This window comes from Aptenodytes forsteri, unplaced genomic scaffold (assembly GCF_000699145.1).
Source record: "Aptenodytes forsteri isolate BGI_AS27 unplaced genomic scaffold, ASM69914v1 Scaffold83, whole genome shotgun sequence".
NCBI classification, from domain to species: Eukaryota; Metazoa; Chordata; class Aves; order Sphenisciformes; family Spheniscidae; genus Aptenodytes; species Aptenodytes forsteri.
In genome coordinates this window covers 2,843,507-2,866,372 of record NW_008795371.1, presented here as the reverse complement: position 1 = coordinate 2,866,372, position 22,866 = coordinate 2,843,507, and the positions used below count along the sequence as shown (strand labels likewise).

Sequence of the window (22,866 nt, the reverse complement as noted above, 5' to 3'; positions counted from 1 at the left end):
AAGAGGACCCAGGGAACTACAGGCCAGTCAGTCTCACCTCTGTGCCTGGGAAGATCATGGAACAGATCCTCCTGGAAGCTATGCTAAGGCACACGGAGGACAGGGAGGTGATTCAAGACAGCCATGGATGGATGGTACTAGTTGAAAAGGCCCTTTTTGAGTTATGACTGCCTCTGCCAGAAGAAACTGCCTTAACTAAAACAGATGTCAGAGTAGAGCTAAAACATTGTGTGTTGTTGAGAAATATTGGTGGTAAATCAGCACCATACTGGGACTCAGGGCACACAAACTATGTGCAGTACCACCTATGGTTGGACACTCCGTACTGAAGAGGCCTCTATATTGCAAGTTGTCTGATTGTTTTTATTTATACTTTGTATTTATATACACTTAAATATTTGTGTGTATACGCACACACACCAACTGTAAGTGTGTGTTCATGTTGCCTTGCTCCAGTCTGTTGTTCTGAGTTTGCTTTGAGTCACTGAGCCCCCGAATGCCAAGATAACCTGCTTCCTTGTGTTCCAAAGTCTCTTTAGGAATTCTGGCCATTAATGAAGCAGTAGACCGTGGCGATGTTAGCCAGACCCTGAGTGCCTTGCGTTCGCCAGATGTTGGGCTATACGGAGTCACTCCAGAGTGTGCTGAGACATACCAGCGAGAGCTGTCAGAAGTCAAGAGAAGAAAAATGGCAGCAGGTGAACCTCAAGTAGCTAACTGTTAGTGAAATAAATTCAAGATTATTGCATGTGGAATCGGGACCAGAGGTAAAAAAGCCTCTGGGGAGAAGTCTTGTGTTACAGGTGGCAATTGTGGATTCTTTGTGAACTCAGGTTGTTTTTTTGGGTTTTTTTGTTTTTGTTTAAAAAAGTGAATAATAGAATGTTCTCCACTTGTAGAATATGTTGTGTTTAGGTAGTTCTCGTATGAGGTCATTAGGGACTCGGAAACATTCCTTCTCTTTCTTGGGGGAAGGAGCATCTGTATACGTGGATTTCCTAGTTGTAGCATTTGTATGCGGGAAAGATAAGATACTTGCCTGTTTTTGAGACTTACACTGCAGTTTCTGCTCACAGGGAGCAATGGCAGTGAATGGGTGAAACACTGGGTGAGAGGAGGCTATCATTATTATCATAACCTGCGGACCAAAGAGGGAGGATGGGATGAACCAACGGAATTTGTGCAAAATGACACACAGCTGTCACGGGAGGAGATACAGGTAGGGTAGATAACACATGCTCTTTCTCTGAAAAGTTGATGTTCCTATCATTCCCGTCCTTAATGCAGCTCTCTTAGAGCTTCAACACCATAGTCATGTTAACAAGCTTAGTAACTCATACATTTCACTGGGCATCATCAGATTGTGTGTGTCAAAACTCCTTGTCCCATTTCAGAAAAATTCATCCTATTGGTAGAAGGGTACAGGACCATGGTGTTGCTGTTTATTGAAAGGCAACTTGGAAGTTTCTCATAAGCACAATATGGAAAGCTGATGTAACATCCTGTTTCTTGTATCTCCATTCTCTTTTTCTGGCTCTTCTTCCTACCATAACGTTAATCCAGAGCACCATATCTGGAGTCACTGCGGCATACAACCGAGAGCAGTTGTGGCTGGCCAATGAGAACCTGATTACAAAACTTCAGGCTTGCTGTCGAGGATATCTTGTTCGCCAGGAATTCAACTCAAGAATGAATTTTTTGAAGAAACAAGTCCCAGCAATCACTTGCATTCAGGTAATGATATCTTTTAATTATATTTGAAACTTGTACTCTGCAGTTGTTTGCAAGCTTATTGACAGTTTTTGTTCAATTCAAATAGTTAGAGCACACAATTGTCTTCACCTCATTTTGCAAATTATCTAAAGGCATTTCCTTCTCCCAAAGAGTTTTAGTATATTATTTACTTTTCCATGTCATATATAATCAATAAAGTCTTCTCAGGCAGAATTGGAGAGGGAAAAACTTATTTGAGGAAGCTTTACCTATCATTTTATTATCAGATTCAGTGTTTTGGGAATAGGGCAATATGAAGTGTGTCATATGTCTTTATGGCGATAATACTGTGTGATGAATTACTACTGTGATTCCTCATGAATTGAAGAGAAACACATGGTTTTCAGTATTACTGAGTAAGATTCTTCTTCTCTTCAACTTTGTCCAGGGATGTAGAGGTTTGAGGGCCTGAAAGAGATGGTGTGATAATTCAGCATGAGGTTGGGTGCATTTACAGGAGAACAATGAAAAAAATCTTTTCTCTGGTGTTGTAACTGAAATGTGTGCAGATGAAATAGCTGCTTTGCACCCTATTACCACTTTATTATTTGAGTAGTGTATGTGTGGTTGTTTCTGCCTAAGTAGCACGTGCTCTGCGTGTGTATTTGAAAAAAAAACAAAACAAAACACCCCCAAAACCACTCCCAGCTCAATAAAATAACACTCTCTCTGTTTAAGTGTAGTCCAACCCCTTGCCTAACTTCTGTTGCAAGTATCAGTAGGACTGAGTCTGCTCTGAAGGCTTATAATGTTACATCACTGTTCTCGCCAGCAGCAGCATCTAACGTGATCCTCATGTAAAACAGTTTCTGTCATCTTGACTGTTTAGCTATATCTTTGATCTCTAACTGTGCTTCAGGAGGCCCAGGCTCTTCATGGGGTAATTTCAAGTCTTTCATGATTACAGTTGGTGAAACAGTTAATGCTTCACACTGTATTATCTCTTGATAAGGTAAGCACGTCTCCCTCACATTTTACTTAGCCAAAAGGGAAGGCAGAAGCTGAGGAGCAGAAAGAAGCTCAGATTTGTAATTACTTCTCTTTAATTAGGAAAGTAAGGTCAGCGTGCCTGTTTTCTGTTTTCAGTCCCAGTGGCGTGGCTACAAGCAGAGGAAGGCATATCAAATCCGTTTGGATTACCTGCGAGCACAAAAGGACCAAGTAGTGAAGGTAGTGAAAGCTCCCTGCTGACTTTTTTGGTAAACCTTTTGGGTAGTGAACTTCATGGGAAAGGTTTTTATCTGAGCATTTTGATTACCCTTCTATAGATTCAGTCAATGACCAGGATGTATCAAGCCAGAAGACGTTACAGAGATCGTCTGCAGTATTTCAGAAACCACGTAAGAGGCTATCTTGTTAAATGAATTCAGTACCTGACTTTTGTACTCTTTCCAGAATGAGGTCAAGTGCTTATTATCTTTTTAATCCTAGATAAATGATGTTATAAAAATTCAAGCCTTTATCCGAGCAAACAAAGCGCGAGAAGACTACAAAACCCTCAGTAAGTATTGCTAAGAGGATAAAACTGATGTTCTTTGAATCTCTATTTGCAAGGGATGTTACTAGTGGGATCTATAACATCGAGACAGTTTTGAAGAACAATTGGGATGAAGTTGATAGGGCAGTGCGGAGAGTAGGTAGTTCTTGAGGCTGAAGGAAAACTTGATTCCAGCTGTTGCTTTTGCTGCAGGGAAAAACAGAACTGTAGCTTTGCAGTTAACTTTGGCGGTGTGCACTACCCTAGGCTGATATTGACTTTGTTCTTTACTGTTTGCTTCTCTCATGACTTACTCAAAACAAGAAATTCAAAATGTCAGAAGCTGTTTAGACATGGTGGTGCTAATTTTATTCTGGCTGCTCCTTGATGTGCTGTTTAAACATAGATAAGGCATATATTTACTTCTGTTTCCTGTTCCCTGATGTTTTCTTGCCTATTTTTAGTTAATGCTGAAAACCCACCTATGGCTGTGGTTCGGAAATTTGTCCACTTGCTTGATCAGAGTGACCAAGATTTTCAGGAGGAGCTTGAGCTAATGAAGCTGCGTGAGGAAGTTGTAACCTTGATCCGATCCAATCAGCAACTGGAAAATGACCTCAATCTCATGGACATCAAAATTGGGCTGCTAGTGAAAAACAAAATTACATTGCAGGTAGGAAACGTGCTGATGGGAGACCAACTACAGTTAACTGAGCCCAGTGGTAGTTAACATGGAGAGCTCCTGGCTTTGGATGTCAGTTGCTCAGGCCCAGTGGAAAACATTGCCCCAGACTTGCAGATTTTACTCCCGGTGTGTTCTTACTCCATTCCACTAATCTAGTATGTATCCCTAGAAAGAAAACTGTAGGAGGAGAAGAAACAAGACCTGAAGCTAAAAAAGACAATCACCAGACTATCTTGACCTAATGAATGCAACAGATTGTGTGTTTGAAGGCTTTGAGAATTCTGTTTCATTGCTCCTTTGTGGTTAAACAAGTGACACACCACAGGCGTGCAGCGAGGGGGGTGATTTCGGAGGCAGGAGACATGCTCGTGCCACTTGGTGTTTGTTGGTTAAAGGAGGCCCCCTCTATCACTTGGCTGACGTGATTAACTTCACAAAAAAAAAGCTCTTGCTGATACAGCATTGCCTGTTCTTCAAGCTGAAGTTCTGGTCAGCTTTTCATTTGGTCCTGGGTGGCATGACACTAGGCTCCTCCCAGTGTAAAATCTCAATTGGTGTAGTGAAATTGATCTCGGAAGGAGGCTGCAGCTTTTGGGCCATTGCTGTCCAAGTATGTAGAGGTAGCTAGCTAGCTGAGTATGAAACAGGATTTTCAGGTTTTAAGCCAAATTTAAAAAGGAAAACATTTTCAGGCATCTTCAGGATGGTACCAGCTCTGATAATAATTGCTGCCAAGAGCGACTAACCCTTCCAGGGTTTCAGACAAATTCAGGAAGTCAGGGACAAAGCAGAATATGTACTTCCAGTCAGAGAAATTACTGCCATAGCAAACAATGCTTCAATTTAATAGTGAAGGACCCTGCCTTTCCACGTACAAGAGAAGTGGGCTCTCGGATGGAACTGTTTTCCAATGCTGCCTGTTATAAAATACTTAGAGTTTAGAGTGGAATCTGTCCCTATTCTTTCTTTCCAGGATGTTGTTTCTCATAGCAAAAAACTTACTAAGAAGAACAAGGAACAGCTCTCTGACATGATGATGCTGAACAAACAACGGGGAGGTTTGAAAGCTTTGAGCAAAGAGAAGAGAGAAAAGCTGGAAGCCTATCAGCATCTGTTCTACTTACTTCAGGTAAGCAGCTTCTAACGCTGCTTGGTAACCTCCTGTCATAGAGGCTTATATGTCTTGGCACAGTCTTTGCTTATGCACTGTAGTTTTGAGCCACCGTATTTCTTCGCAACACTGACCTGTGTGGACATGCACACTAAATAATTTTTCTTGTTGTTGTAGACTAACCCAACCTACTTGGCCAAGCTGATTTTTCAGATGCCTCAAAACAAATCCACAAAGTTCATGGATTCTGTCATCTTCACGCTGTATAACTATGCATCCAATCAAAGAGAGGAATACCTGTTGTTGCGGCTTTTCCAAACAGCATTGCAGGAAGAGATCAAGTACGTGGCAGCATACAGCACATTCTTGCTGTTGAATCGGTTTTGGCAATTTCTCGAATTGAGGCAGTTTTCACGTTATGTCTCAGGCTAATATGCAGATAATGCTAAACTGTCCCCTTCATTGTCCTCTTCCCATTTCATATCTGTTCTTAACGTAGTCTATAAAGGAAGAGCCGAGTGTCTCCACTGAAGATGAGGGCTTTTTACTTCCGTCAAGATTTCACTGCTCAACACAGCAGCTACTTTTAATCTGACGCAAAGTCATCCTAAAATTCAGTCTAATCTCAGTTCTCCAGTGTCTGGTTATAAACACTTCCAACAAACTGCAAACTCAGGCTTTACAAGCCAGGGAGAGAGCTAACACTAAGGTCTCTGGATTTCCAAAAGCTGATGAGGAGGCTGAAACAGAGAGGTTTTATTGTTTGGCATTTCTATTTACTGTCAGTGTTAGGGACTCTGGCTGTCCTCAGGCATGTTTTGTTTGATCGGTTGGGCCTTAGGAGCTCGGTGTCACATGACTTCAGTTCTGTACAATGCAGAGCTGCACAACTTGCTGTGAAGAAGAATGTGCAATAAAATTTTTGAGGAACTACTCTTTAAGCATTCTTTGGAACGCTTTTTAAGCATGAAGATGGTATATGCCCTGAAACAAATAACAACTTCTAAAAGAGATTTTTTTCCCCTTAAATTCATGCTTGGAATAGTAGTCCAGGGAAATGAGGACACTTCGTTCTCTGCCGCTGTATTTCACATAGCGGTATACTAGGAGTGGCTTTTGTTGTCGATTTGCTTGTTTTCTTATTTTAAATACTGGAAGAAACCTACTGTTCTTTTTCTTCTCTACATAAAACATGCTTTGTTTCCTTTGTATTTTTGAATTGTGCTCTCAAATAGAATGTACAGTTGGATTTGCGTTAATTGTCATCAAGATGACTACTGGCAAGTTGTACTGGAATTCCCAAACAGAGGTCATAAGTTTCTTGCCTCATCTGTCTTGAGAAATGTTCCAGTATTGTTCTTACACAGTGTTGTAGTTTATTGCTGTATCGAGGTTTTAGTACAAATCCATCATCTGTTTCGTGAGGGTGATGCTCTTTAACAGTTTGGTTTATGCAGAGAATGTATCTAAAGCTGACAGAATTACGCATACCTCGTATTTCATATAGGTTCTTTCTTCTTCAGATCAAAAGTAGACCAAATACATGAAATTGTGACTGGGAATCCTACTGTTATTAAAATGGTGGTGAGTTTCAACCGTGGTGCCCGTGGTCAGAATGCCCTGAGGCAGATCCTGGCACCGGTTGTGAAGGAAATCATCGATGACAAATCACTCAATATCAAAACTGATCCAGTGGATATTTACAAGTCTTGGGTTAACCAGATGGAGTCTCAAACTGGCGAGGCCAGGTATGGGAACTGTTACTACTGTGTTTTTCTAAACATTGCTCGGCTGCTTTGCACTGCTCAGTTAATCATTCCAAACCATCCTTAGCTTCACTGCATGCATCTGTCCAACTGATACCGGCTTTTCCATCTCCTCAAGATGGCTTTCATCCGAGAGTTCTAAAGATCATGTTCTGGCAATGGTGCTGAGGGTATTGAAAGGGAATCTCATTAAGAGGTGGAAGAAGAAAAGCTCTTTGGTGTTTGCCTATGTTGACTTGATAATTACTATGAGATGCCCTCTAACATAAAGGAATTGGTGTGGTGGTAAGAAAAAGTATTTGGGAATCGGTTCCGTGTCAGTCTCTGTTCATGTCATATATAGCCTGTGCAAACTTAGGTACTATTTGCAAGCCAACAAAACCTTTTGCTGGAGGAGAAGCATGACACTGCAGTTCTTTTAGTCCTAACATCTTTCTAATTAATATCAGCCACTGATGACAATTGGATTGTGCCAGATGGTTTTGTGTCATTCTGGTTTCTTTTTCTTCCAGTGCATATGATGTGCTAGAACTTGAGGTTTCTATTGTGTTCTATTGTGTTGGGGTTTTTTTAACATACTTGAAAAAGGGGGCGGGGGGGGGGGGGGGGGGTGAGAGCCATACAGATGAGTGAGCTTCCCCGTCCAAAGCAATCTGCAGTCATATATCTTGCTGTACGCCTGGTTCAAAATTCCAGATATGTTAAAAATGCAGGTGAAGATGTGTGTTCAGGTCCTTCTCTTTACATGAGTTTTAGGAGACGTTTTTACAAATTATCTGCTTCATCTGTCTGTCTTGTCATCATATATCTTGCTGTACGCCTGGTTCAAAATTCCAGATATGTTAAAAATGCAGGTGAAGTGTGTTCAGGTCCTTCTCTTTACATGAGTTTTAGGAGACGTTTTTACAAATTATCTGCTTCCTGTCTCTGCTGGAATACTATGCAGTAATTTCAGCTGATGGAGAAAACGTAACTACTCATTTGGCACTGCTTCCTGCCAATAGCATGTTCTGTCGATTTTATGGATACTGTTCTAGTTTCTGGCTTGTGTCCAAGCTCTTATCATCTTAATGTTCAAATGTGTAGCTTGCTTTTTCACCAATTTATTTGCAGCCTGAAGTACCACTATGCATCACAGATGGCACTTTTTTACAGCATGCACACTAGGCAAAAAAGATACAGTTTTGAGTTAGCTGGGCCTTTTCTCACAGTGGCCGTTGCAAGGGAGAGTAGAGGAAGTAAAAGCAAGAGGTCTTCAGCTCTTCCAGTGCCTAAAAGGTTAATTGCAGGCAACGCACAGCTCTTGGCAGCCAAGTGAATGTAAGCTTGTTTCCGTGTCGAGCTAGAAATTCTTGAAATATGCTAGCCTGAGGAATACTCACCTTCACATGTTTGACTTTTTCAAATAGCAAACTTCCGTATGATGTTACGCCTGAACAAGCTCTAAATCACGAAGAGGTGAGGACGCGCCTGGATGCCTCAATCAGAAACATGAGGACAGTGACAGACAAGTTCCTGTCTGCCATTGTTAGTTCAGTGGACAAAATCCCGTGAGTCTGGTATACCACAGTATTATCCCTGAGAAGTTGTTGGGTTCATGCTTGCAGCAGTCTTATTTGCCCTTTTCTTTCTCTCGAAGTTATGGAATGCGTTTCATTGCCAAGGTACTAAAAGACTCCCTGCATGAGAAGTTTCCTGATGCTGGTGAGGATGAGCTTCTGAAGGTGAGGATCTGAACACCTTTGTGAATAATTGTCAGCCAAATTGGCTGTGGCAAGCACATCTCATTCTTCTCCTCTGGGTGTATGTGTGGAGAGGAGTGCATGTAAATCTATATAAAGCTTATTTATTTACTTCTACAGGTAGAAAATGTTTCACATTGGGCTTTTGATTGTTAGCTTCATATACATCATCTGAGATGTAATACATTGTTCAGAAGGAGGTATCCTGTTGCTTCTGCTTTGCTTTTAATATCTTGGACATTTGGTCCTTTAGGTTTCTTGACTTGGGGTACTCTTGCTCCTATAAAGTAAACCTTGGGTTTGCTCGTATGATCACAGCCAGCTGCTCCTTTCTTAAAGAGACAATGTCAAGTTAAAAAGACTGTATGCAAAATTCTGATATTCCTAATTCCCCTATCTGTAACACTCTAGGATATTTTGACAGCAACATGTAGAGAGTCACTTTCCATAATGTCTAGTCAGTTTTGTATTTTGCATTTCAGTAGGTTTGGAGAACTAAAAAGATCCTAATTGTAGGCACTCTCAGATGAGTATAGCTTTGGGGTTTTCATTGAAATTTCTTTGGTTTTATGGCTTTTGGTAATTGTGAAGGCCTTTATGTCCATGAATGCTTTGCTTGTTAATAAAACAAAGTTTGGATCTTAGAATACTTGACAACGTCTCTTTAAACTTCTCTGCCTCTGCTTCATTACAAAATAATTACCAATCTGAATGCTGTTTTCTTCTCTCTTCTAGTTCTGTGCTTTCCCATTCTGAGACATCGATTCTTTCTATGCAGGTGAATTAATTTCTTCCATCTGTAAATTTAGGTGGAAAACTGCGGTTTTCATTAATCCTCATGGAAACAATGTAACTGTCCACATGAAAGTCAAAACTGCAGTTGTGTGCAATGACTACTCGTAGATTTTTATTTTTTTTTAGCAACCAAAGCTACCCATATAATTTACTGTTCTTCTCCGTCCGCAAGTTTGAAAGTTATTAATACAGTTTCTTTCACAGATGTGTTTTCTCATTTACTGGTAGTAAACAGCTTTGACTGTTGTCATCCCATGACATAATCTGTGAGAGTACAGCAGGGGCTTGCATGAAGCAATTGTCAAAAACATGACCTCACTGAAAGCAAAGCAGTTAATAATTTCTGGGGCTGCTCAGCAATGGCTAGATTTTTTCTCTCTGTTTTCAGCTATTTGTTCAGACCCCGATCTCTTCCGTGCATTTAAGTCACATGGCAAGCAGGCGAAGCCAAGATTCAGTGACCTGGCCCTCTGCAAATTTCTGTGAACCACCAGAAAATACCTAGAGCATGCGGTGTGAGAACTATCACTTTACATCAGCATGTTGAGTTAATTCCTTTTCATTGCTGGAATTACTTTTGGCAAAATATCAAATACAGGTTAGAAGTATATTTGTGAGCATATGGATAATGTGACATCTTCATTTTTGGTTCCTTAAAGTTTATTGCTGCTCACACTTGACTAGGTAAATTGGATTTTGAAGCATCAAATGCCATTCATCTTCTGTACTTCTGATTTTCTTACCTCTGGATTAAATGGTTTCTCAGTTACTCTCGCTAACTTCTAACTGGGGGTCTATGCCTGAAAATGTTGCTGGCTTATCGAAGAATTATTCTGAAAGAGAATAAGGCCTTTGGAGAAGGAATGGAAAGTAGTTTCCTCAGTTTAGCTCCTTGGTGTGCCATGCTTCCTCACCATTTTTGCTTTGTTGGAGATGGCAGCCAATTCTGCATGCTTCTCTTAAGAATTAGCTCTTGTTCCATATTGAAACTGCATTACCGGGTTCCTCTATACCATGATCATTCTGCCCTCTGTTAGACTAACTTAATTATGTTTAATTCTCCTGATAATTGTCTCATGCTCATATGAGTAGTCCATTGGTAACTTGTAATATCTCCTGTCCGTATATTTTTATAAGTTAAAGTTTCAAATCTTTATGCGTAGGAATATTTGCTGCTGTATTGTCCTGTGGCTAGTAGTGCTTACTCTTCCCTCTTTGTGTTGACCATCCTATTGCGTCTTAATGATTTTTTTTAGGGTTTTTTTTTACACTGTAGATTCTTTGGGATAGTATATGATTGTATACAGCAGCACAGCAGAACCTTTATCTTGGAAGGGGCCTCTGGCTTACAAGAAAATAATTTATCAAAGCACAGTCAGAGTAGTTTCAATAAAATTCAGTTGGGTCCTATACCATTGTTTCTTGATGCATTTCTTCTCTACTCAACTTTTCCTAGATTGTTGGCAACTTACTCTATTATCGCTACATGAATCCAGCCATTGTCGCACCAGATGCGTTTGACATCATTGATCTTTCAGCTGGAGGTCAGCTGACCACAGATCAACGCAGAAACCTCGGTTCCATTGCAAAGATGTTGCAGCATGCTGCATCCAATAAGATGTTCATGGGAGACAATGCGCACCTAAGCATCATTAATGAATACCTATCGCAGTCATACCAGAAATTCAGGTAGAAGACCTTAGCTAATTAAGTTGGGAAGTTTGGCAGAGGTAACACTGCAAGTAAAAAGGAATAATAATAGGATTTATCATATTTTAAATTTGTCTCTGTCAAATATGCGGTCTGTTGAAAATAGGAGATTGCACTCCAGACTGCCATAAGCATCAGTGACAATGGCAAATAAAATGTGTACCTGGAATTTATGAATGATACATTGTATGTTAATGAGATTGCGAAGTCAAGAATAAAGGTTGCTCTTGCACATGTTCATTGTGATACTTTGGACGCGGACAACTAGAATGGACATACATTCTTCTGTCCCATATGAGCCCTGGCTCCACATGAAAACCCAGTGGTGCTCAGGAATAAAGCAGGTTGGCATTTAGCTCTTCATATAGTTGAAGTAAGCTTTTGTTCAAGAATCGTCATCTTATACCTCTCGTGCTTTGGAAGAACGAAAACCAGAGATTGCTGGGAGGAAGGGGTGTTACTGCAGTGGAGGCAGGAGGGTGTGTGACCAAAGTCACTGGAGCCATAGGCCAGTCCTGTGAATGCTGAAAATGAGCCAATGTCAACATGGCCAATATCAATAATAGAATTTACTAGGTTACTTCTGATATGTTAAACTAAAGCTGACAAACTGTAGTGTGCTGTAATGTACCACAGTTGAAAGAAGAGAGACTATGCTAGGGATTGTCATGTGAAGTTAATGCTCTTGATACATCACGTTACTCTCAGTCATACTGATTCTTCTTTTCTCCTCCTTTTTTCTGAAGACGTTTTTTTCAGGCTGCCTGTGAGGTTCCTGAATTGCAGGATAAATTTAATATTGATGAATATTCTGACTTGGTGACTCTCACTAAGCCAGTTATTTATATTTCTATTGGTGAAATCATCAATACACACACTGTAAGTATACATCAGTCACAGTTGCTCCTTATAAGTAGTGCTTGCAAAGAAAATGCTGCTTCTGGCTGAAACGCAAAGTTACCAAATACAAGGCTGAAAGTTGTCTTTTGATTGTAGTGTGCAAGAGCTTATCAGCTTATAGAATTAAGTAATTTGCTTGTGGCTTCTCTAAGTTTCCTTCGAAAGTATTTGAGTATGTGATAATGGCACAGCTTTGAATGTTGATATTGCTGCTTTGGAGTTCAGTGAAATAAGATCTTTTTCTAAAAGATACCAGCTCGAAGTAATGTTAATTTTACTGTCTAGAAAAGGATGTGTGATTAACAACATAAATGTTCTTTCTGTTCATCTAGTTGCTCTTAGACCATCAAGATGCAATTGCTCCCGAGCACAATGATCCAATTCACGAGCTGCTGGACGATCTTGGAGAGGTTCCTACAATTGAGTCCTTAATAGGTGGTCTATTTTATTGTACTTAAGAAATATGTGATATTACCTTAAATGACTTGAAGTGCCGTAAAGAAACTATCTCAGGAATCATCGCAGGTCATTTGGGAGGATGCGCTCTAAAAAACAGCAGCAGATTTGTTCCGGTTTATTCTCTCTGACTGCAGAATTTGTTACCCTGAAAAAACCAGGGGTTCTTTCTCTTCTCCCCACCCCGCTCACCTCATCCCACTGCAGAAATTTCTAGAAGACACACTGAAATTTTGACATGTTTTCTTTGTTCCGTTACGCTGGAGCCATTTCTCTGTGTGTGTGTCCCCATCCCAGCTTGTTTGCAAAGATCTGTCCTCCGTTCTGGAGATCTGTATGCATTCCTTTCAGAGTGCAGTAGTAAGTGTATTAAATGATGTGTGTCCCTATAGGGATCTTTGGCATATGGACAAAAAACTTTTTTCCCTCCTTTAGAGTTTTTTCTGTACGTTAAGAATTTTATCCTCTTTCTTCTGGCTGGGGGAGGAAAGAACTGACCTTAGAAAACTTTCACAGATTAGTAAAAACCTGAGCCACGGTTCACTGCTTCAGGATATAACAAACACTGGAAAGTTGCACAAGCCTCTCTCCTTCCTTGGTTTCTATGTTGCAGCTATTTGAAGTGTGAAATCTAGTGGCGGCGGGGGGGCAAACGGACACAGTTTTTGGAGAGGATGCTTTGTCAGCAAAATGCTTATCTTGAAGCTGCTTGATGAGAAAGGTTGGAACCTTTTAAAGGAATGATTGCTAGCACGTTTTCTTCCGAGCACTGGCAAAGAACAGAACATAAGTGTTATCTGAGCGAACCTAGACCTTGAGTTTAACTAGAACTTACCCTCCTTCCCCATTTCATTTCTCCCATGTGCATTGTATCGATGTGGTTAATATGTCAGAGTGTAATCTTTCTGCAGCCCTTTAAAAAAGGGGGGCAGGAGGGGAAGCATCCTAACAACTGTTCTGATGAAAGTTCAGACAATTAGACCAAGAAAATTTCCTTTTGACAGGATAGCTTACTTTGTTTAATAGAAGAGTACAGGCTCGGTTGCCAACAAGGGCTTTGCTTTTAGCTTGGAAAAATCATTCTGGCGAGGACACGGACATAGAGGCATGGTCATATTTTTATTTATAAAGTATTTTTGGCAGGTCAGCTACTCTTCTCAGTAGAGAGTGAGATGCTGAGATACAGTGTGGAATACGCATACATCTTTAAGGCATGCGAACTAGTGATTTTGTGGGGCCTTTCTGGCCAGTGTATATTCTCAGTTTTGTGAAGAAAAAGTCTGTAATGTACTCAAGATTACATTTTTAAAAGCTGGTTTTGGCTTCTGAAGTGTTCTTTTGACAGTATAGGAAACAGTGTAGTTTTTCTGTGGTCTGTTGCGTAGGGAGAAATTACAAAGCTCTAGCAGTCAAGAATGTAAAGAATACAATTTAATCTATAAACTCTTTCTGCTTGGCAGGGGAAGGGTCTGGCAATGTTAATGACCCCAACAGGGAAATGCTAGCAAAGACTGAGGTTTCTCTCACACTCACTAATAAATTTGATGTTCCTGGTGATGAGAATGCGGAGATGGACGCGAGGACGATTCTGTTGAAGTAAGTGAGGGGTAACTGCCTGGTATGTTTCTCAAGAGAACGAGGAACCTGAATTTTCACAGTTAATCTGCATGTGAAAATAAGAGAATTGAAGTGTAATTTAAACAAACATGGGACTGTTACTCCAAATACACTGAGCTTGTAGCCATGTCCTTTCAATGCTGTGGCTGTTAAATTTGTTCCTGTTAGTTCTTTGTCACTCTTAGACTTTTAAAGAATGACAAATTCATCTTGGATGGTTCTGGAGGGGAAAACTACCAGAAAAGAAAACTCTCTAGATGTGAGCGAGTGTGACAGCAGCAGTTGGATTTGCCTGCATTTGAATAATTTGTAAAGGTCATCTTAAATAGTCCGTAGTGTTCATCACAATTGAGTTTTAACTTTGAAGTCCATTAACGTAAAATTTAGATGAATCAATATTTGTGTTGGCTATATAATGCCCCGTGCAAATGTTTTCAATAGAATGCGTGTGACATGGAAATTTTAAGGGTAACTAAATGTCTAGTACATGTGAATAACACTCTGTTGCTAAGTTTGCTAGTTCCTGCAGAACTAGCTTCTTTAAACAGCCTTTGAGCAGATTATGTCTGTGTCCTGTTAGTGAAGCAGGAGACCATGGTACCTTATGATACTCTCCCTGTAGCTTTTCCCTATCCGTGGGAAATATCTCCTTAGGATATTTTTCTGTTGCTGCTCTCCCTTTTGGTTTGTGATGCGGTCCCCTTCTCTCTGCACTTGCTGTCCCCCAAACCTGACTCTTAATAGATGAAGACTAATAGCCTTTTTGGGAAATAGAGGAGTTACTAGCCTAATGGAAAGAGAGCAATGGACTGTCAGGGATTTCATTATTGCCAGACTCTCTGTTCCGGAGGACTTAGTACTAATATTGACTCTTGGCCAGTTTTAAGCAAATCCCTGTTGCTGAGATGTGTAGAGCAGCTACCTGACATTCAGATGCGTATTTACCTGCTCTGATGCATTCCTGCTCAGGCGCTAGATAGTTTAGCTGAGAATTCTTCGGGTCAGCTTACACTTGGCCTAGATGGACCAGTGATCTCCCAGAAGAAAATCTTGTCTCCAAAAATAACTTTAAATTAATTGGACTTCTCAAAAGATACATCAGTATTTCCCTACCCACCAGAAGGTGACATTGATTTCAAAAGTAAAGATTTACCAGATGTGCTGGTAGTCATCTAAGTTATGGATGATGAGGAAGGTGTGCGTGTGATGCACTTTGTGTGATGCTAGAAATAATTCCAGCCTGACTGCGAAGTACTGAAGGTGCTATTTGGTTTCATTGTGTGGCTCAAGGACAGAATTGCTTCAGAGTGGGCACTGGCTGTGATTAAATCATGGTTGAGATCAAGGAGCGACCCTGTCTATCACCAGATTGGAGTCAGGGATCTGCTTTGGCTCAGTTACTGTACACATAAGAAAATAGTCCTGTGGCGTTTTTTGATACCTGTTACAAAGCACTAAAGTGCACTTATGGATGGATAATATTATAGACTTTTTCTGGCTGCACAAATTTGCTGTTGCTGCTACCTGCTTTACCTTTCACCTTGGAATTGCAGCTTCTGTGGTCCACATGGTAGTACTGGGGCTGCCTTAGAATATATGGGGTAATGTCCTTGCTGTTTGAGGGGGTACTGGGAAGCAAATCCCATGTACTACATAGATGAACCTTTCAGGGAACCAGTTTCTGATAACACATTGTCAAAAAAGTAAAGTGCTTTTCAGGGTTCCGGTCTGGTCTAGCCTATGACTACCTAAGCGCTCATCCAGTGATAATCTGACTTTAGGTAAATCAGTAACCTTGGCATTATTGCAGAATAGAATAGTATTGAAGGTCTTTCAGTTTAAAGGTTTTTTTTCTCCTGTTCTCCTTGATCTCTTTGCAGCACAAAACGCTTAATTGTTGATGTAATCCGCTTCCAACCAGGGGAGACGCTGACTGAAATCCTGGAAACTCCAGCTACCTCAGAGCAAGTACGAAGTTCTTTACTTGCGTTCTTTTTAGACTAGGAAATTGTCATCTATCTAGATATACGTGGGTATACTTGCAAATCTGCATTTATGTGTTGCAGTGAAGTCTCCGCTGAGGTAGGAGCAGTGTGTAACCATAATAAGGAGGGAATATAATGGAAATAAATAGTATGTGTGAATCTTGCTCCTCTGGTAGTTGCTAGAAACTATTTATCTAGAAGACCGTTTTAAATGGCAGGTAGGCTTCTGCTGGTTCCCATACGTGGAATATGTTCATCAAACACGGATTCATTGGAGTCAATACGGGAATGACCAAGCAAAACTCTTTATCCTATGTTATGCCGGAGGTCGGACAATCTGTTTCTGGTTCTTTGTCACCTTAAAACGGATCTGCTTATGAACTTGTAATTTTTTGTTTTCTTTTTCTAGGAAGCAGAGCATCAAAGAGCTATGCAGAAACGGGCCATTCGTGATGCTAAAACTCCCGATAAGATGAAAAAATCTGTGTCTGTAAAGGAAGACGGCAACTTAAATCTTCAAGGAAAAAAAGATAAAATCAAGACAGGCCTGAAGAAGTTGACAGAACTGGGGACAGTGAATGCAAAAAGTAAATACCAGGAACTAATCAATGACATCGCGAAGGTATGCCAATCGGTGGTTTCCTAGTAATCATAGTGGAGTCTTCCCACAGTTTGCAGCGTTGTGAAACTGGCATGAGTTTTCAGGAGGAGTAAGCTTTGTACTAGCTGATTTACAGACACGAAGCCTACCTTTTGCTGCAGCATTTCCATCTCTTGGCATTTGGGAAGTCCTTTATTTTTATAGGACGTTTGTATTTTCTCAAATGACTGTGTTGCCAGAATCTCAGGCACTTTAAGGAAAAGCGTTATAGCTTGGTGGGGAAGTCCTGTTGTGTGATCTTTTTTCTGCTCCTTTTCACTAATTTAAGTAGCACCTCTACAAACTTACTCACATAAGGAACTTTTGCCCATAACTTAAAGACGTCCTAACCGTTATTTTTATTTAAATGTACCCATTCAAGAATACCTAAACAGTAAAGGGGGGAGCTGAGAAAAACTTGCAAAAGTGATGTAATACTGTTGTACATTGCTACGGTAGCAATGTATTTTATATCACGTTTACCAAAAAAAACCTATTTGGGAAATGTTATGTGTGTAAAGTGAATAAATAATCACCTTTAGGGATCCGATTAGAATTAATCATACTGTTGTTAATATATATCAAAATTGAAAACAGAAGTCAACTTGAACACGTGATATTTTTTGGTTAGGTATGAAGGTAACATATGCTTAAAGATGGCTGACTAACAAAGAAGGATAAGGAAGTCTGTGCGCTGCTATGGTTATAGTGCTTGATTTGCAAGATAACTTTCCTATCCAGCAGTGGCAAAAATTACTGCCTTCCTTTAGATTATATACTGTCAGTGCCCACTCTAGTCATTGCAACTGGGACAGCACTGAAGTTTGAGAAAGCAACAAAAAGTTCAAATGAACTGCTGTGTAGAGTTGGTTAGTTCTAAAAATAGTCAACGCAGAGAAGAAGTGGTGATGCTTAAACTGGGGCAAGTGCAACTGAGGGCTCCACCTTGTAGCATGAAGCAAGACTAAGCAAAGTCAAACGGTGTGTTTCAAATACTCTGTGCTCTGGGCTTGAGCAACCAGAGAGCTCGAATGACTGTTAAGTCTCTGCCTGTCTTTCTCTGTGGCGTAGGATATCCGAAATCAGCGTAGATACCGTCAGAGAAGAAAGGCGGAGCTGGTGAAGCTGCAGCAGACGTACAGTGCCTTGAACTCCAAAGCTACTTTTTATGGGGAACAAGTAGATTATTACAAAAGCTACATCAAAACCTGCTTGGATAACCTGGCCAGCAAGGGCAAGTAAGTATCTTGGAACCATGCCATGGCCCTAGAAGTGCTTCTTACAGAAAGCACATGTAGGTTGTTGCTAAGAAGAATCGTAATGGCCATCTGCTCAAACCTCCTCAGCCAAGCTCTTCACCGCAGTGATAGCTCTAGGGAAAGAGTCTCAGCAGTGGTTGGAAGATACGGGGAGAGGGCAGTGCCCCAAATGAGGTCAAAAAGACATACTTGAAAGGATTTTGGTCTCTCTGGGAGAGGGGAGTGTAGAGAGTCCAGTGGGAATGAAACAGGTTGCTCAGATAATGCAAGTGCTGCTCAGTCAGTCTGTCCTGTCATCCTTTCTAGGAGCAGAGAATGAAAATAACATAGTTACCTACAAGGAAAGCATTGATCACAAATTGTCCTCTCTTTATCCCGAATGGAGTCAGTTGTTCTAGTGCAAGACAATTCAGATTTTCCTGGGGGGGAAGCATCTTCCTCCCCAGTGAGATGCGGGAAGAGCAACTGCCATTGGAAACTGAGGCAAGAAAGTTACTGAGTAATCTCCATGTTCATTGTCACCAGATCCTCTCTTACCTAATGGTAGATGGTACTGCTTTCTATGAAGTACCATGTGGTTATGTTTTGGGGGTTTTTTGTTGGCTTTTTTTTTTTTCCCTTCTCCTGTAGCGTAAGAGTTATTGGTAAATAGTAGAAAATCAAAGATCTGATCTGAGCTAACAAGTGCTTTGTAGGTAAACTCACAGAAATACATCATCTATCAGCTGCGTTAGTCACAGCTGATTAGCTATACTGGTCCTGTCCCCTCATCCAAATAAGAGTAAATGTTTGCTGTCCGAAATCTCTTTTCTCGTTTGACTGATCATCTTGTTTGTTGGTTGTTTTTTGGTTTGGGGTTTTTTTTTCAGAGTCTCTAAGAAACCTCGGGAGATGAAAGGCAAAAACAGTAAAAAGATTTCTCTAAAATACACAGCAGCTCGACTTCATGAGAAGGGAGTGCTTTTAGAGATTGAGGACCTCCAAGGTAACCAGTGAGTATCTTTTTAAAACTCTTTAGAGCTAAATAACCTTCTCAGAGGAAAACAGGTATGTTGAATTCTTGTCTCTTTCTTCGAACTAGTTTAGGTGCTGGCAATTGAGGAACAGAAGCTCTGAGATTTGTTTGAGATCGTGACAGATTGTCTTGCGTTTTTGTTCTTGGAATTTAGCATTGTTGGTAGACTTAGCTATTAAAGCTGAAGAAACTGTTTTGGCAATCTAGGCTTGCATCCCTAGGGCCAAGAAACCTTGCATAGTGATCAGTTTTCAGTTCTCTCTTTTTCTGGTTGAAGCAAAACAGGTCTTTGATTGAGAAGTGTAACGGGATTTAAGCATGACATCCTCTTCCCATCCACCCCTTCCCTGTCACCCCCACGGTCGTGGAAGGGTACCTCCTCAGGTGAATTGCTACTATGGTTAATAGCTCTCATTGCTGAAAAATCAACTTAATGCTAGCTTGAGTTTGTCCAGCTGCAGTTTGCTAGCCTTGAGAGCTTGGTATATCTTCTGTGGAATATAGAGAAGCTGCCTGTTACTAGAATTTTTTTTTCAACCCTGAATCCCATTTTGTACTTTGTGCACTAAATGAAGCATGGATGTGCAGCACTAAAGTAGACTGTTTAGACTGCACAGGCTAAATTACCGTATTTCCTACTACACTTGTGTGAAGGTGTGATCTACCGGACGTAGAATCTGTCAGGCTTCCATTCATTGTTGTATTGAGTCTGGTCAGCTTTTATGGTCTCATCCCAAATGGGAATATAGAATAAAGAGTTAAGAATAGAATTCTTAGAAATCTATCTTCAGATTTCATCTCGTGTATTCTCTCCCTGTTCCAGTAGGAATTACATGTTCAGTAATGAACTGTGGTTTTTCATTTCTCAAATTTCATAGGTTTAAAAACGTGATATTTGAAATCAGTCCAACAGAAGAAGTAGGAGATTTCGAGGTAAAAGCAAAATTCATGGGGGTACAGATGGAAACCTTTATGTTACATTATCAGGTAAGAACTGTCCTATTTAATAGTGGCATATAAGTTCTGCTTGCCAGACTCTTCATCAAAATAATAATGACATGTTTTCTACCTGAACAGTCTGAAAAATGATCTCAAAAACAACCCGTTTGTTGCAGGCAAAACAGATGCAACGCGAATGGGGGATCCAGACTACTTTGTTTCTTTACTAATGAAAGCCTGCTGTCAGTCTGTGTTCTTAGTTACCCCTACACGTACACACACAAAACAAACGCATGCATTTTCAACAGCTTCCTGCTACAGCAGAGAGATCAGGAGTCTGTGGCAGCGGTCAGCTGGGCTTGGGTGTGGTGGCTTCAGCCGGTCATCACGTATTGGTGGTCTTTCTCCCACCCTACACTTACCGGTTTCTTTAGCCATACAGTTCTTAAGAGTCCTCAACTTTTACTTAGTCCAGGCTATGGGAACAGGCATACTGACTGACCTTTTCCAAAACGGTTCCCTGTGCTTCCTCCCACGCCGGTACTGTTACGCCTGGTGTCTCTGTCCCCTTCTTCCACTTCTGTCCCTGCCCACCACGCACCCAACTTGGGCATCATTAGGTTTGGTAATCACGGATGCCTCAGGGGTCTCAAAGCAGATTGTGTGCCCGAGCACCTTGCATTGCGATAAGTCCATGCCGCCTAACTGGCTGCTGGGAGGGACAGCTGCCTCGCGCATGCTGTTCATGTGCTCTGAGGACTCCCCTCGTTTATTCCAGTCCTAATCCATCGGAGCTGGTCATGAACTTCTTGGTTCATGGGGCTACCCAGGGTCACTCACTCCTCAGGCGCATGTGTTGCTATACTGCTATGCCTTTGTAGCATTGCATTGCAGAAAAAGCAGATGTTCTGAGAGGACAGCAACGAGGGAGCTGCCATGGGTCATCCAAGTATAGCATTAACAGTGGCATCAGTTAAAAAGACTTGCATTGTCATTGCCAAAATTTTTACAGAAAGCAGCAGAAATAGCTTTGATTGTTTACTCCAGTGTCACCCAGGCTGGACAGCTGCAGGAGCCAGATGCGGATTTTGGAACACACACAACGTTCCCCTGCAGTAGCAGTACCTGAACGCCTTCTCCAATATGTATTGTTCAAGAGTGGGCTTGCTGAAAGACATTCATTGCTGAGATAAATCGGTGCAGGGAGTCCCATTGCTCTGTCGGGTGCATCGCTGACAAGAGCAAAGTGTAACTAGAAATACTGCCTGCGTAAATGCCCGAGAGACTGAATCGGCATCGTGTACATAGTCCTGACAGAGATGCCGTTTCTTTCTCTGCCCTAGATTGCAGTGCCCTAAACCACCTCACTGAGACCTGTGGCAACTAAGATTTTTAGAAAGTGACGCTGTGGAATGTTGTAATGTTTCATGGGTACATAATATAGTTAGGCACATAGGAGACCCTTTCTAAACATTTCAACAACAATTTTATGGCTACTGTGCAAATGAAAAGCCTGGAGATGGCTAGATCTGAAATTTGGCTTTTAGAATGGTCTTCTATTTCTGCCCTTTTTCGTCTTTTTTTTTTTTTTTTAAGATCTTAATTTTTTAAATCTGTTTATTAAATGCCTTAGAGCGACTTTATTTTTCATGCAGTACAAGCGGATCTTTAACGAGTCTCTCATTTTTCTATCTTATGCCGTGTACTTTGTGACAGATACTCCTCAAAAACCTGCTGTACCACAGGGTCTTGTATATTCCCTATAAGGTCTTGAGGATTCCTTGCTTACAAAGGTGTTCTCTTTGGCAGGATCTCTTGCAGCTGCAGTATGAAGGCGTTGCAGTCATGAAGTTGTTTGACAGAGCAAAAGTGAATGTCAACCTTCTGATCTTTCTTCTGAATAAGAAATTTTATGGGAAGTAACCAACCTCTGCCAGCAAGCCTGTGAAAGGGGAGACGAATAGAAACCTGCACATACAACTTTCGATGACGTAGCTATCTATCAGTATATGCCCATGCTGTGCTAAAATATATCAAATGTATCATGAAGGAGGACTAAGAACCTCTTGTGAATTGACAACCCTGACTGAGTCTGCAGGGAGTTGGTTTCTCGTTTATTTATGATCTTTATCTTCAACCTTGAAGGTCCTCTGAAAAGCATTTAATTTAGAATGTGTTTTTACGTGGCGCTGGGGATTAAACTAATATTAGAGTATACTTAGGGCATCTGGAGGCTTTATTTGCCTAATTGCGTGCTTCGCAAGGCTTGAATTCTTGTTGCCCGTGCGAAGAGAAAGCTGGCACTGTACAGCGGTCGGTTTGCCTCTTCCTGAAAGCAAAAGAGGGTTGCAGATTGTATTTGGACTCCAATTATTCTCTAACAGTAATGACCACAATAAAAAATGGTCAAGGTCCAGGTTACCCATTTGTTGGTGAGCTTGCGGTGGTGGCGGCGGCCAATCCCCAAGATAGAACTACTACAGCCTGGGGAATCAGTACGCGTCATAAGTGGTTGCTGAATTATTCATGATTATGTGCTATAGCCACATAGAACAGCTGTAGTGTCTCACTTTTCTTGATTTGTTTCTGTTTATCACACTGTAATAATTTACAGATGGCTCCTTAAATAGAGGGACTGTGGAATGTATTTACTAGTGCTTACAGATGAAAAGAAGCCTTTTGGGGAAGGGGAGGGAAACTTAAAAAATTTCTTGAGACGTGTTAACTTTTAATGTTGCTTGCAAAGCATTTGAAATGTAAAAATAACTTTTTTTTCAGTTTAGAGCAATGTTCTATATATCTGTATCTGATGCAATAAATGTTAGGCTCTACCTGCAGACTTGTCAAAGGAGGATTATCTTAAATAGGTTAGCTTTTAAAAAGTTAAATTTTTCTAGCTATACTCAAGTTCCCGTTTCTTTTACTACTTTGTTTCTTTTTTCACCATGGTGGTGGTGCTGGCTGTTCTGCTATATCCAATAAAAATGGAGAGACTC

At 40.9% G+C, this 22,866-nt stretch overlaps 1 protein-coding gene across 1 annotated transcript in view; it reads left to right on the top strand.

The window, feature by feature from the left end:
• Positions 1 to 22,866, top strand: part of IQGAP1 (IQ motif containing GTPase activating protein 1) — a 74,399-nt gene extending 51,533 nt beyond the window's left edge. The window contains exons 16-37 of the mRNA XM_009280371.2: positions 531 to 698; positions 1,077 to 1,219; positions 1,564 to 1,734; positions 2,860 to 2,943; positions 3,042 to 3,113; positions 3,205 to 3,274; positions 3,715 to 3,923; positions 4,909 to 5,064; positions 5,224 to 5,387; positions 6,570 to 6,794; positions 8,222 to 8,362; positions 8,452 to 8,536; positions 10,806 to 11,038; positions 11,806 to 11,938; positions 12,292 to 12,394; positions 13,876 to 14,011; positions 15,913 to 16,000; positions 16,427 to 16,639; positions 17,729 to 17,895; positions 18,786 to 18,908; positions 19,810 to 19,918; positions 21,680 to 22,866. Of these exons, the coding sequence (XP_009278646.1) occupies positions 531 to 698; positions 1,077 to 1,219; positions 1,564 to 1,734; positions 2,860 to 2,943; positions 3,042 to 3,113; positions 3,205 to 3,274; positions 3,715 to 3,923; positions 4,909 to 5,064; positions 5,224 to 5,387; positions 6,570 to 6,794; positions 8,222 to 8,362; positions 8,452 to 8,536; positions 10,806 to 11,038; positions 11,806 to 11,938; positions 12,292 to 12,394; positions 13,876 to 14,011; positions 15,913 to 16,000; positions 16,427 to 16,639; positions 17,729 to 17,895; positions 18,786 to 18,908; positions 19,810 to 19,918; positions 21,680 to 21,793 (3,107 nt within the window). The 3' untranslated portion in view covers positions 21,794 to 22,866. The remainder of the gene's footprint in view (positions 1 to 530; positions 699 to 1,076; positions 1,220 to 1,563; positions 1,735 to 2,859; positions 2,944 to 3,041; positions 3,114 to 3,204; positions 3,275 to 3,714; positions 3,924 to 4,908; positions 5,065 to 5,223; positions 5,388 to 6,569; positions 6,795 to 8,221; positions 8,363 to 8,451; positions 8,537 to 10,805; positions 11,039 to 11,805; positions 11,939 to 12,291; positions 12,395 to 13,875; positions 14,012 to 15,912; positions 16,001 to 16,426; positions 16,640 to 17,728; positions 17,896 to 18,785; positions 18,909 to 19,809; positions 19,919 to 21,679) is intronic.